At 37.2% G+C, this 16,040-nt stretch overlaps 1 protein-coding gene across 1 annotated transcript in view; it reads right to left on the bottom strand.

The window, feature by feature from the left end:
* Positions 1 to 11,611, bottom strand: part of LOC121386590 — a 23,814-nt gene extending 12,203 nt beyond the window's left edge. Inside the window, exons 1-7 of the mRNA XM_041517541.1 lie at positions 11,467 to 11,611; positions 10,758 to 10,904; positions 7,755 to 7,897; positions 6,887 to 6,970; positions 5,729 to 5,954; positions 1,708 to 1,773; positions 883 to 954 (exon numbers count right to left, since the gene is read on the bottom strand). Coding sequence (XP_041373475.1) covers positions 883 to 954; positions 1,708 to 1,773; positions 5,729 to 5,954; positions 6,887 to 6,970; positions 7,755 to 7,897; positions 10,758 to 10,904; positions 11,467 to 11,611 — 883 coding nt within the window. The remainder of the gene's footprint in view (positions 1 to 882; positions 955 to 1,707; positions 1,774 to 5,728; positions 5,955 to 6,886; positions 6,971 to 7,754; positions 7,898 to 10,757; positions 10,905 to 11,466) is intronic.
* Positions 11,612 to 16,040: the final 4,429 nt, after the last annotated feature.

Here is a 16,040-nt window from a genome sequence, read left to right as displayed (position 1 = left end):
TAATAAATCTAGACAAATACGTAATAACAGCAGTAAGTTTTGTGACAATTACGGAGTTGAAATTAATATTCTAGATCATATCTGAATAAACAAGTCCAAAAGAGTTGCGAGGGTATGTAGACACCATCATAGGGTTCTCACTCCGTCTATATGAGGACTGTTGCTACAGAGTACATGCCTATACAAACTCAAACAAGTCCAAAAGAGTTGCGAGGGTATGTAGACACCATCATAGGGTTCCCACTCCGTCTATATGAGGACTGTCGCTACAGAGTACATGTCTATACAAACTCAAACAAGTCCAAAAGAGTTGCGAGGGTATGTAGACACCATCACAGGGTTCTCACTCCGTCTATATGAGGACTGTCGCTACATAGTACATGTCTATACATACTTGGAGACAGAGAGAGAGAGAGAGAGAGAGAGAGAGAGAGAGAGAGAGAGAGAGAGAGAGAGAGAGAGAGAGAGAGAGAGAGAGAGAGAGAGGGGGGGGGGAGGGAGGTTGGGAGAGAGACGGATACAGAGACAGAGAGAGACATACAGAGAGAGAGAGAGAGAGAGAGAGAGAGAGAGAGAGAGAGAGAGAGAGAGAGAGAGAGAGAGAGAGAGAGAGACAGACAGACAGAGAGACAGACAGACAGACAGACAGACAGACAGCGCAAAACTAGGGGTTACTCTTGCGGAAAAAACTTCAAGGGATATTTTGTAAGCTCTGTGATAGATGGGGCAGTACATACCACGACGTTATGTAGACCAGTCACATATCACTGTGCACCCTATAGTAATTTATGCCTTATGTCTGTTTGTACCCCACGAATAGTGGGTATCCGGTCAGTGAACATACGTTGCACGACATCATAGATACTTTAATAAGAAACTTACGTTGAGGATGTGGATTGCCTCTGGTAGGAATCGGCCTGCCTAGGTCGCCAACAGAATCCATGACAGGTTTCCCTACGTAGACAATAGAAACAAAACTATGTAACATGACACACACACACACACACACACACACACACACACACACACACACCACACACACACACACACACACACACAGGCACACACACATAATATAATAATAATAATAATAATAATAATAGAAATAATAATAATAACAGCAATAATACTAATAATAGTAATAAGAAGAAGAAGAAGAAAAAAAGAAGAAGAACAACAACAACAACAACAACAATGCTAATAATAACACTAATAACAAACAACAATAACACTAGTAAACTGGCCTCGATGGTGTCGTGTTTAACCATCAGACATAAGGTTGGTAGGTACAGGGTTCACAGCCCAGTACCGTCTCTCACCCTGAGCAGGTTCTGACGACACAATGAGTAGGTGTATGACCCCACTACACCCTATCCTCTCTCACTATTCAACTAACAACTAACACACTGTCCTGGACAGACAGCCCAGATAGCTGAGGTATGTGCCAATGACAGCCAGCCCAGATAGCTGAGGTATGTGCCAATGACAGCCAGCCCAGATAGCTGAGGTATGTGTCAGGGACAGTCAGCCCAGATAGCTGAGGTATGTGTCAGGGACAGTCAGCCCAGATAGCTGAGGTATGTGCCAATGACAGCCCAGATAGCTGAGGTATGTGCCAGGGACAGCGTACTTGAACCATAATTGGATATAAGCAGGAACATAGGTTGAAATGAATATAAAATGAAGCAATAGTAAGTTATACTGCACCTCCTAATATATCATCTTTTTTCACTGCTCCAAATTCAAAATTAGTTGATGATGTGATGCATCCATCTGTAAAGAACACAAACATACTGAAAGGCATAAATAACGCAATGGGGATTTTACTGACTATTTCCTGATAGAAATGTCATATCATATACATTAAGCGTTAGGATAAATAGCATATTGGTAACAATTGAGAGGCATGAATAACGCAGTGGGGATTTTACTGACTATTTCTTGATAGAAATGTCATATCATATAAATTAAGCATTATGATAAATAGCGCACTGGTAACAATTGAGAGACATAAATAACGCAATGGGGATTTTACTGACTATTTCTTGATAGAAATGTCATATGATATAAATTAAGCATTAGGATAAATAATGTATTGGTAACAACTGAGAGGTATAAATAACGCAATATGGATTTGACTGAATATTTCCTGATAGAAATGTCATATACATTAAGCATTAGGATACATATTTTATTGGTAACACCTGTAAGTTAAAGAGAATAGTGTTCAAATCAGAGACAAATGAAATACAATGTGTTTGAACCAACAAAACGGAACTGGGCGTGTATTGCAAAAACACATCATCGCATATGCAAATCGTTTTCCACGTGCGTTGCCTTTATTTAGTTTTTCTGTCTTTCTTCAATATTTGTGCGAGCCCATGCCCAGAATATTGCAAGCATTGGTCAGATCACATGGTGGACACAGGCGCTGTTGACTGTCGTCTCAAAGTCACCAGGTTATGGACGCTAATCTGTACTTGGAGGAGAGCTGAGAAAGCATACGGGCTCTCATTGTTGTAATGGGGGGGGGGGGGGGGGGGGGAGAGGCTGATGATTGCTCGAATTAAACGAAAATGCCCGAATCTGGATAACAACATTTATTCGTATTAGCATTATCGTCAAACAGCTATATAGAGATGTAAACGATTCACTATACATCTTTACATGAATTATTAATATCGTCAAACAGCTATATAGAGATGTAAACGAAGCACTATAAATCTTTACACGAATTACTGATATCGTCAAACAGCTATATAGAGATGCAAACGAAGCACTATACATCTTTACATGAATTACTGATATCGTCAAACAGCTATATAGAGATGTAAACGAAGCACTATGCATCTTTACACGAATTACTAATATCGTCAAACAGCTATATAGAGATGCAAACGAAGCACTATACATCTTTACATGCATTACTTATATCGTCAAACTGCTATATAGAGATGTAAACGAAGCACTATACATCTTTACATGAATTACTAATATCGTCAAACAGCTATATAGAGATGTAAACGAAGCACTATACATCTTTACATGAATTACTGATATCGTCAAACAGCTATATAGAGATGTAAACGAAGCACTATACATCTTTACATGCATTACTCATATCGTCAAACTGCTATATAGAGATGTAAACGAAGCACTATACATCTTTACATGAATTACTGATATCGTCAAACTGCTATATAGAGATGTAAACGAAGCACTATACATCTTTACATGAATTACTGATATCGTCAAACAGCTATATAGAGATGTAAACGAAGCATTATACATCTTTACATGAATTACTGATATCGTCAAACAGTTATATAGAGATGCACACGAAGCACTATGCATCTTTACACGAATTACGTCAAACAGCTATATAGAGATGCAAACGAAGCACTATACATCTTTACACGAATTACGTCAAACAGCTATATAGAGATGCAAACGAAGCACTATGCATCTTTACACGAATTACTAATATCGTGAAACAGCTATATAGAGATGTAAACGAAGCACTATGCATCTTTACACGAATTACTAATATCGTCAAACAGCTATATAGAGATGTAAACGAAGCACTATACATCTTTACATGAATTACTGATATCGTCAAACAGCTATATAGAGATGTAAACGAAGCATTATACATCTTTACATGAATTACTGATATCGTCAAACAGTTATATAGAGATGCACACGAAGCACTATGCATCTTTACACGAATTACGTCAAACAGCTATATAGAGATGCAAACGAAGCACTATACATCTTTACACAAATTACTAATATCGTGAAACAGCTATATAGAGATGTAAACGAAGCACTATGCATCTTTACACGAATTACTAATATCGTCAAACAGCTATATAGAGATGTAAACGAAGCACTATGCATCTTTACACGAATTACTGATATCGTCAAACAGCTATATAGAGATGTAAACGAAGCATTATACATCTTTACATGAATTACTGATATCGTCAAACAGTTATATAGAGATGCACACGAAGCACTATGCATCTTTACACGAATTACGTCAAACAGCTATATAGAGATGCAAACGAAGCACTATACATCTTTACACAAATTACTAATATCGTGAAACAGCTATATAGAGATGTAAACGAAGCACTATGCATCTTTACACGAATTACTAATATCGTCAAACAGCTATATAGAGATGTAAACGAAGCACTATGCATCTTTACACGAATTACTAATATCGTCAAACAGCTATATAGAGATGTAAACGAAGCACTATGCATCTTTACACGAATTACTAATATAGTGAAACAGCTATATAGAGATGCAAACGAAGCACTATGCATCTTTACACGAATTACTGATATCGTCAAAGAGCTATATAGAGATGCAAACGAAGCACTTTGCATCTTTACACGAATTACTGATATCGTCAAACAGCTATATAGAGATGCAAACGAAGCACTATGCATCTTTACACGAATTACTCATATCGTCAAACAGCTATATAGAGATGCAAACGAAGCACTATGCATCTTTACATGAATTACTGATATCGTCAAACAGCTATATAGAGATGTAAACGAAGCATTATACATCTTTACATGAATTACTGATATCGCCAAACAGGTATATAGAGATGCAAACGAAGCACTATGCATCTTTACATGAATTACTGATATCGTCAAACAGTTATATAGAGATGCAAACGAAGCTCTATGCATCTTTACACGAATTACGTCAAACAGCTATATAGAGATGCAAACGAAGCACTATACATCTTTACACGAATTACTAATATCGTGAAACAGCTATATAGAGATGTAAACGAAGCACTATGCATCTTTACACGAATTACTGATATAGTGAAACAGCTATATAGAGATGTAAACGAAGCACTATACATCTTTACACGAATTACTAATATCGTCAAACAGCTATATAGAGATGTAAACGAAGCACTATACATCTTTACATGAATTACTGATATAGTGAAACAGCTATATAGAGATGCAAACGAAGCACTATACATCTTTACACGATTACTAATATCGTCAAACAGCTATATAGAGATGTAAACGAAGCACTATGCATCTTTACACGAATTACTAATATCGTCAAACAGCTATATAGAGATGCAAACGAAGCACTATACATCTTTACACGAATTACTAATATCGTCAAACAGCTATATAGAGATGTAAACGAAGCACTATACATCTTTACATGAATTACTAACATTGTGGGTAGAGTTATGGACATAGATGGTGATAAGCACTATACATCTTTACATGAATTACTAACATTATGGGTAGAATTATGGACATACATGGTGATAAGCACTATACATCTTTACATGAATTACTAACATTGTGGGTAGAATTATGGACATAGATGGTGAAAAGGTTTCAGGCCAGCACAGTTTGCCCGAATATCTAAAAAAAAAATTGCCCGCATTGGAAGTTTTGCCCCACCCCCTTGTCCCGTACCTTTATGCATTAGTGCTTTCCCTAGCTAGTTTTAGCATGGTGTGGCACCTTGCCTCAATAGTTTAGCCCTATCTTACCTTAATCAGTGCCATGCTGCCCTGAAAACCTTTTTTTTAAATTTGTTTGCCCCAATTTGATGCTTTGCTCCAGAACTAGATGGCAGTTGACCACACCCTTACACCCTACCCCAACCCTCTGTCTCGTACGCTTAAGAACATAAACTGCAGTCGACTGTTGCCAGACAGCCATACCTGGAAGTAATCTGTATCCTCGCTCTGCACATGTCAGTTTAACACCAGTTGTTTTTATCGGCAGGTCGTCATCGATTGTGAACACGAACCTCTCCTCTATGGCTACGCGTAGCACGTGACCATCCTCACTGGCTACAATGTGGCTACGTTGTAATCTGTCCTTAGCCAATAGCGCTTTCAGGGTTTGGAGGACTTCCGTCGTTTTCAGCGAGAGAACGACCACCATCTAATGATGCAATTTGAAAATTTAACTTAGAGTATTGCATTTAAATACACACTGAAGGCGCGTGTGCAGGATGTTTGGCAGAAAGGAGGTTCAGAATGTTGTGAGGGAAGTTGATAGTGGGGTCGAGACATGCTTCAAAGAATTTACTTCAGACGGAAGGTATTTACCCCTTCCCACCACGCACACGCGCCTGCACAGACAGCAGTGTGATAATCTGTTACAAATTCCATCATCCATCATCAGTCATTACAGGCTTGCACGAACCGATCAACTTTCCATTATTTGATGAGTTACAAATACATGAATTTACGAACGATTTGAACGACCACAATCTAATGCTGCAATTTTAAATTTTAACTTAGATTATTGCAGGTAAATACGCACAGTCACTAGTGTTGAATATCTGTTGGAATTTCATTATCCATCATCGGTTATAATGGGCTTGCACCAACCGATCAACTTTCGATTATGCAATCAGTTAGAAATATATGAACTTACGAAGAATTTGAATTATTATATTAATGCACCTATTGTGGTGTTCACCCGTCTGTGAGATGGAGCATGTAACAGATCCCTTTCTACTACTTACAAAATGTAAAGGGTTTCCTCTCAAAGAATATATGTCAACAATTACCAAATGTTTGACATCCAATAACCGATGATTAGTAAATCAAATTTTATCTTCTAGATTACACGACCAACTACGGTTAACATTGCCCACGAAAATCGATTACGACTTTTTTTATAAGCGATACTCGTATTGGTAAAGTTCAACGGATCAATGTTGAAGCATTAGCGATCATTAAAACATTTACGTAGTAAGAAAACAACATGTTCTGTTTGAAAACGCATGGAAGACATAATACTTCATATAAGCACAGTCACGAAAATATACATCAACAAATATACACACGTTCATAATGTAAGCGTACCTCAAGACTTTTGACCTCTATTGGCTGTTCGGTTTGATTCCCGACAATCAATGACTCAAGTCCACCAATGGTAGGAACTTCAAACTGAAAGTAAACATTAGTTATCGCTGTTAAATATCTGAATAACTGATGTGTGAATATAAATCTCAACCCATGTGTCTGTGTAGAGGTCTACCTCTCTCTCTCTCTCTCTCTCTCTCTCTCTCTCTCTCTCTCTCTCTCTCTCTCTCTCTCTCTCTCTCTCTCTCTCTCTCTCTCTCTCTCTCTATCTATATATATATATATATATATATATATATATATATATATATATATATATATATAGTTCTCTCTAAGCGTATATATGTTTGTATCTATGTATAATTTTGACTTACTGACTGAAAACTCGAAAACTAGAGTTCTAGTACAACCTAAAACTCAGAACTATTTCTCTGCCCGAGGAATCACATTTTATACCTCATATATTTTGTTGTCTCAGCTAACTTGAGTCGTCGAGTTATCAAACTTTGCTATATATATGTGTCATACTATGATGTACCTCATATATTCTGTTGTCTCCGCTCGCTTGAGTCATCGAGTTATTACACTTTGATGTATATATGTACCTCATAATTATGTACCTCATATATTTTGTCGTCTCCGCTAACTTGAGTCATCGAGTTATCAAACTTTGCTCTATATATGTGTCATATAATTATGCACCTCATATATGCTGTCGTCTCTGCTCACTTGAGTCATCGAATTATTACACTTTGATGTATATATGTGTCATATAATTATGTACCTCATATATTCTGTCGTCTCCGCTCACTTGAGTCATCGAGCTATTACACTTTGATGTATATATGTGTGTCATATAATTATGTACCTCATATATTCTGTCGTCTCCGCCAACTTGAGTCATAGGATATTCTTTTGACACTTCTTTGGTCCCCACAAACTTCACATAGAGATTGGCCTTGCTGGCACAGCCGTCTGTCTTCACAGACACGTGATACTTAGTCGGTGAATCTGTGTAAAGATATGGTAAATGAAAGGAAAACAACAACACTACTGAGAACGCTATTTATCGATTTTTAAGAAATATATAACGCAAAATGGGGCATTTTTGCACCCCTAGCCCATCCCACCTCTGTAAATCTGAACGACAAAACCGTATTCCTATGTTAAAATCGTATATCTGCACAAGGCAGCGTCGAAAGGAAGGCATAGTCGTGATTGCTGCCATGGTCCACTATCAGGTGCTCGTCGTTAGGAGGACTGACATTGTCCTAGCAGATATGTTTCATCTTTCTTGCACATAATATTGTAGCACGTTGTAACGCTGACAGCACCCATGTTTAAAGACATACCTAGGCAAAACTATAAATTCTTTAGATGACAATTTTAACCGTTATTTGTGCCAACTGGAAACGTTTAAATTAATTTTAAGTAAATATTTTGAATTACACTTTCCTTAAAAACATTGATTGGGCAAAACATATTTTTAATAATTAATCTGTGGTTATAGATATTGTACTAGGTATTAATGTAAATGTACCGAATGACAATTTTAAGTTATTTTCGTTTATGGATATAAGAGTGCAAAGAAGCAAATATTTTGTATGACAATTATACAAGTTAGTGTTTGGTTGAAGATATAGTATTGTTCGAAAAGGTAAGTGTTTTGAATGACAATATTAACAGCCCAGGACCAGTTGTACTTCTGTGAGAATGTAATGAAGAAAGTTGGCAACATACATCATTTTAAAGTTTATTACAGTAGCATTCTGAAAAGCCTTGTTGCCATTTTTTTCAAGGTCAAGGTCATAGCACCACAAATGCAGTATTTTCGCATATAGTAATTTTTTTGAATGAAAATAATAAAAAAGTAAAAACAATATGAAACTTATTTTTTTATATAGATATAAAATAATAAAAAGTAAAACATTTTAGTGACAATATGAAAGTTATTTTTATATATAGATATAAAATAATAAAAAGTATTTTTTTTTTTAGTGACAATATAAAAGTTATTTTTGTTTCTTACACACGGTGGAAATTGTGATGTATAGTTAATCTGACAACCATGTGTCTGTGACGCGTAAGTTAGCTGCAAGTGCAACGGCTGTAAATAACTTTTAGTCAACAAAGATGTTAAATTTTGTTTAAAACCTGGGTTTTTTAAGGATATGTAAATGTTTTGAATTACAATATTTAAAATAATAAAAAGTAAATTTTATGAATGGCAATATAAATGAAATCTCAAATGTAAACTTTTGTTTATGAATATGGTATTGGATAGAAAAAGAAAAAGAAAACGTAATGGCAAATTTAAACTATTTTCATTTATATATAAACTGGGGGATGGGAGTAAATGTTTTGAATGGCAATATTAAAAGTTATGTTTTATTTATAGAAATAAAATGATAAAAAAGAAAATGTTTGGGATAACCATTTTAAAAGTAATTTTTGTTTATAGATATTATAGTTCTGGGTAAAAACAGTAAATGTTCGTTCAGAACATTTACTGTTTTTACCCAGAACTATAATATCTATAAACAAAAATTACTTTTAAAATGGTTATCCCAAACATTTTCTTTGATGATGTTAAAGGACATTACTGAGTTTGCTCAATTGTAAGGTATTTCCGACTAATAAAATATTTCTACGATTAAACTTACATATTGAATATATTTTCTTGTTTAGAATATCAATATCTGTATATTCAGTGTGCTTTTGATCGTCTTAATATTTCTAAGAAGCCCAAACTGGATTTTGTCATCAAATAATTTTGTACATACGAAAAAACAATATTTTAGGAAATAAAATAAATTTAATCTAGAAACAATATTAGAACGACCAGAAAAACGTTTAATATACATCATTAGATTGTATGCAGAAAAATATGTTATATGTAATTACAATCGTTAACAAATCTCTTTTGGTCGATAACATCTTTAAAAATTACAGCAAACTCAGGACTGTCCGTTTAACGTTGCTCAGTGGCATAGCGCTCGCCTGATGCGCGATCGATCTTTGATTGATTCCCCTCGGTGGGCCCATTGGGCTATTTATCGTTCAAGTTAGTGCTCCACAACTGTTGTAACAAAGGTCATGGTATGCACTATCCTGTCTGTGGGATGGTGCATATAAAAGATCTCTTGCTGCTAATCGAAAAGAGTAGCCCATGAAGTGGCGACAGCGGGTTTCCTCTCTCAATATATGTGTGGTCCTTAACCATATGTCCGACGCTATATATCCGTAAATACAAAATGTGTTGAAAGCTTGGTTAAATAAACTATTTCCTTCCTTCTTTCCTAATTTTGCACGTAAACGTAAATCTGCGACTAAACCACAATTCTTAGTACTGTTATAGTACAACACATATAGCTAGAAATAAAATGCCCCATATCCCTTAACGATGTAATATTCTTTGTGAAATATATGTCAAACACTTGTAAATGTATGTCCGGTATAAGTGCTAGTCACAGACCCAAACTTACGTTGTTTTGTGAAATATATGTCAAACACTTGTAATAGAGGTCAATACTTGTAAATGTATGTCCGGTATAAGTGCTAGTCACAGACCCACACTTACGTTGTTTTGTGAAATATATGTCAAACACTTGTAATAGAGGTCAATACTTGTAAATGTATGTCCGGTATAAGTGCTAGTCACAGACCCACACTTACGTTGTTTTGTGAAATATATGTCAAACACTTGTAATAGAGGTCAATACTTGTAAATGTATGTCCGGTATAAGTGCTAGTCACAGACCCAAACTTACGTTGTTTTGTGAAATTGCCCGCTATTCTCACTGAACAAAAAAAAAAGTAAACTAACACAAAATATGAAATAAAATCAGATATGTCAATATCAGATGCTTACCTTCACCCTTAGATTTCGGTCTTTCCTTTTCAATATCATCTATTCGTTTCCCGATCAAGGACCTAGCAAATATCGCTACGTGGGACACACTTTTCAAAGTTCGTGTGTGTCCTTTAATTGTTCTGTTTGTGTCATTTTTGCTAGACGCTAGAAAAAATAATGAAATACAGAAATAATTAAAATAGCAATCAAACAGACAGACAGAGAAATAAATAATCATTCAAATAAATAACTACAAAAATAAATAGGTGAATAAATAAATGAATAAATAAATAAGTAAATAAATAAAATAAAACAAATAAATAAATAAATAAGGAAAAAACCCCAACAAATAAATGTTTAAAGTAAGTTAGTATGTTCATAATTATTATCATCATTATCATCATCATCATCGTTATCATCATTAGTTTTATTATTATTATTATTATTATTATTATTATTATTATTACTATTGCGTTTACTATTATTATCATTATTGTTACCATCATCATTACCATCATCAGCATCATCATCATCATCATCATCATTATTAGTATTAGTATTATTACTATTGCTTTTACTATTATTATCATTATTGTTACCATCATCATTATCATCATCATCATCATCATCATCATTATTATTATTATTATTATTATTATTATTAATTCAACTGTTTGCACACACACATATCACACACAGAGTAAAGGTTACTGAATCTATATGTTACCTTCTGGTGGCACGGCACCGGTCGTCCCAGGCACGGCACCGGTCGTCCCAGGCACGGCACCGGTCGTCCAAGGCACGGAACCTGTCGTCCCTGGCACGGCACCTGTCATCCCAGCATGAACAAGAGCTTTTCGTATTCCTGACATTCTATAAGATAAACATTAAACAAATAAAGAAAAAATAACAAACACAAAACAAACAAACATAGTCCCATTAGCAAGAATGATTTCTTTTCCCGCAGTTTCTACTTCTACTACTACCACCATCTATCGCTACTACTATTATTATCAATACTATGACTACTACTACTACTACTACTACTACTACTACTACTATTAATACTACTACTATTATTAATACTACTACTACTACTTTTAATACTACTACTACTCCTATTACTACTACTACTACTACTACTACAGTGTGTGTGTGTGTGTGTGTGTGTGTGTGTGTGTCTAAGTGTGTGCGGGTATGTGTGTCTATGTGTGTGTATGTATGTGTGGTGTGTGTGTGTGTGTGTCTGTGTGTGTGTGTGTGTGTGTGTGTGTGTGTCTGTCTGTCTGTCTATGTGTGTCTGTGTTGTATGTGTGTTGTATGTGTGTTGTAGTTTGTTCTAGTGTACTAAATGATAAAATACACACATACCTCTCACGCGTCAACTTCGTCCAGACATGAATTAAAGACGACTTCTGTTATACCTTATCACAATGACAGTTTGGCCTACATTTCAAGGTATTTATGGATCCGCTTAGATATATATCAGCATATTACATTATGTAGATTCCAAGGTCGTGCTAAGCGTGGCTACACGGGGGTAGGGGTAGGGGTTGGAGGTGCTAAATATAAACTAAACCAGCACACACAAATGTGATTATTAGTTCAAATGATGTTCCTATTTTCCCATTCCAACCTGTGTCCTACGACTGGTGTGTAACAGGGATGTTTTGTAGTATGTAATGTTGTATGAAAAGTGCATATAAGCGATTCGTTGCTGCTAATGAAAAACAAACTGTAGCGGGTTTCTCCCTAAGACTATAATAAGTGTCGGAATTTCGAAAGTTTCACATCCAATAGCTGATGATCAATTAATAAATGTGCTCTAGTGGTGTCATGGGGCAGGACGTACACTTAGGCCAGTGGGAAAGCGATTGCATGATGCGCGGTCGGTCTAGGATCGATCCCCGTCGGTGGGCCCAGTGGGCTATTTTGACGTTCCAAGCAGTGCACCACGACTGGTATATCAAATGTCGTGGTATGTGCTATCATGTCTGAGGGATGGTGAATATTAAAGATCCTTTGCTACTATGGAAACATATAGCAGGTTTCATCTCTAAGACTTCCTGCTAAAAAAAAAAAATACAAAATGCAAAATTACAAAAATGTTTGATATCCAACAGCCGATGATTAATAAATCAGTGTTCCTCTAGTGGTGTCGTTAAACAAACAAACATTGTACTTGAGGTCAGTGGGTTAGTTGTTAGTAACTGTCGTCGTTATCTGCATGGTCCTTTACCGTATGTCTGACGCCATAAAACCCTATTTATTAAGTGTTGAGTACGTCGTTAAACAAAACATTCCTTTCTTCCTTTCTTTGTCTAGTGTGGGATCGATCCGCGTCGGTGGACCCATTGGGATATTTCTCGTTCCAGTCAGTGCACCACAACTGGTATATCAAAGGCCGTGGTATGTGCTATCCTGTCTGTGGGATGGTTCATATAACGGATCGATTGCTACTAATGAAACAATGATTCATTAATCGTCGGCTATTGGATGTCAAACATTTGTCAATTCGGTAATTTTGACACATAGTCTTAAAGATGAAATCTGGTACATTGTTTCCATTAGTAGCAAGGAATCTTTTATATGTATTATACTACCGATAAGACAGCATATGCCACGGCCTTTGATATACCAGTCGTGGTGTACTGGCTGGAACGAGAAATAGCCCAGTGGACCCACTGAAGGGGATCGATCCCACATCGACCGTGCATCAGGCAGGTGCTTTATAATATATCCTGCAGCCATTTCAACTTCGCAAAAGGCAAGACAAAAACTGGACTGAATTGTATGGTGGTTGGTTTGGCTGAATTCCAGAAGTGTCGGGTTACTTGTGGAAATCATTGTGTACTTGTTATGTAGAGGTTTTGTTAGCAACTTCAACGATAAGCTCGCGGGTGTCCTACTATTGTGACTAGGAGGTTTCTAGGTACACGAAGCATTGTTTAAGGAAAGTAGCGTTTTGTTACCAGCGATAACAGACCCGTTCCTGGGGCGGGACGTATCCCAGTGGTAAAGCGCTCGTCTAAAACGCGGGTAGTCTAGGATCGATCCCCGCCGGTGGGCCCATTAAGTTATTTCTCGTTCTGGACAGTGCACTACGACTGGTATACCGAAGGCCGCGGTATGTGCTGTATTTTCTTACAAGAGGTGTCGGGACGTAGCCCAGTGGTAAAGCCCTCGTTTGATGCGCGGTCGGTCTAGGATCGATACTCGTCAATGGGCCCATTAAGCTATTACTCGTTCCAGCCAGTGCACCACGACTGGTATATGAAACGTCGTGGTATGTGTTGTCCTCACTGTGGGGTGTTGTATATACAAGATTCCTTGCTACTAATGGAAAAAAATGTAGCGGGTTTCCACTTTAAAATTATGACTGAGTATTCAAATGTTTGACACCTAATAGCCGATGACTAAAAAGTCAAAGTACGCTAGTGGTAACATACTATAACGTTAGATGCCTACCTATCCCAACATAGCTGGGACGGCATTTCAATACTAATGAAAAAAACGTTTGGTTTCTTTATCGACACCACTAGAGCACATTGATTTATTAATCATCGGCTATTGGATGTCAAACATTTGGTATTTTTTTATGTAAGCAGCAAGGGATCTTTTATATGCACCATCCCACAGACAGGATATCACATACCACGGCCTTTGATATACTAGTCGCGGTGCACTGGCTGGAAGGAGAAATAGCTCAATGGGCCCACCGACAGGGATCGAATGCTAAGGAGAACAGAGTAATAGACACCACTAGAGCACATTGAATTATTAAATAATGGTTGTTTTTTGACATATAGTCTAAGAGAGAATTCCCGCTACATGTCTCCATTAGAAGCAAGGGTATTTTTGTATGCACCATATCACAGACAGGGTAACACATACCATAATGATCGATATACTCGCTGGAACGATAAGCTGCCCAATGTTTCCACCGACGGGGATCGATCCCAGACTATCCGTGTGTCAGGCGAACGCTTTACCACTGTGCTACGGCCTGCAGTGGTTATTCCATCGAACCTAAATCTGGTAGGTACTTGGTTCGCTCCTCGGTACCGGCTCCCACCCAGAACGAGTTGTAATAACTCAGCAGGTAGATGTTAAGCCACATTACTGACTTCTCTGGCACTAGTCTAACCTCTAACAATTGACCAATAATCCACTGTCCTGGACAGACAGTTCAGAAAGCTGGGGGTGTTGATCCAGGACAGTGTGCTTTAACCTTAATTAGATGTATAAGTAACATAATAAGTTGAAATCTAATGAAATTAATGAAGCAATAAAGGTTGTCTCCACGTATACTAAAATGTCACTGTTTAACTCAAAAAGACACTTCTTTGTATTTTCTGAGATTGTGTAATTGCCTCTACCATACCCCCCACCGCCCCCGCACCCCACTAGGTGCGAACCTTATCGGGTAACACCATGTGTACGTTATGAACCGGAACAACCCACGATCATGTGACCTCCCTCTATGGCTTAGTGAAGACCTACAATGTACTGTCTACTGGCCTCGGTTGTGTCGTGGTTAAACAACCGGTAGGTACTGGGTTCGCAGCTCGGTACCGGCTCCCACCCAGAGCGAGTTTCAACGACTCAATGGGTAGGCGTAAGGCCATTACACCCTATTCTCTGTCACTAACCACTAACAAGTAACAACTAACCCACTGTCCTGTACATATACGGATGATAGGTACTGGGTTCGCCTCTCGGTACCGGCTCCCACCCAGAGCGAGTTTCTACGACTCAATGGGTAGGTGTAAGGCCACTACACCCCCTTCTCTCTCACTAACCACTAACGACTAATCCAGTGTGCTTGAATCTTAACTGGATATAAGCACGAAAATAAGTTCAAATGAAATGAACAAGTAATAAAGGAATGTTTTAAAAAGTTAAAGTTGGTTTTGTTTAACGACACCACTAGAGCACATTTATTTATTAACCACCAAACATTTGGTAATTTTGACATATAGTCTTAGAGAGGAAACCAGCTACATTTTTCCTATTAGTATCAAAGGATCTTTTATATGCACCACCCCACAGACAGGATAGTATATCCTGCAGCCATTTCAACTCACCGATTCTATTTCCTGTCTGTCCATTATATCCTGCAACCATTTCAACTCACCGATTCTATTTCCTGCCTGTCCATTATATCCTACAGCCATGTCAACTCACCGATTCTATTTCCTGCCTGTTCATTATATCCTACAACCATTTCAACTCACCGATTCTATTTCCTGCCTGTTCATTATATCCTACAACCATTTCAACTCACTGATTATATTTCCT

This window comes from Gigantopelta aegis, chromosome 12 (assembly GCF_016097555.1).
Source record: "Gigantopelta aegis isolate Gae_Host chromosome 12, Gae_host_genome, whole genome shotgun sequence".
Classification (NCBI taxonomy): domain Eukaryota; kingdom Metazoa; phylum Mollusca; class Gastropoda; order Neomphalida; family Peltospiridae; genus Gigantopelta; species Gigantopelta aegis.
This window is presented reverse-complemented; position numbering and strand designations above follow the sequence as displayed.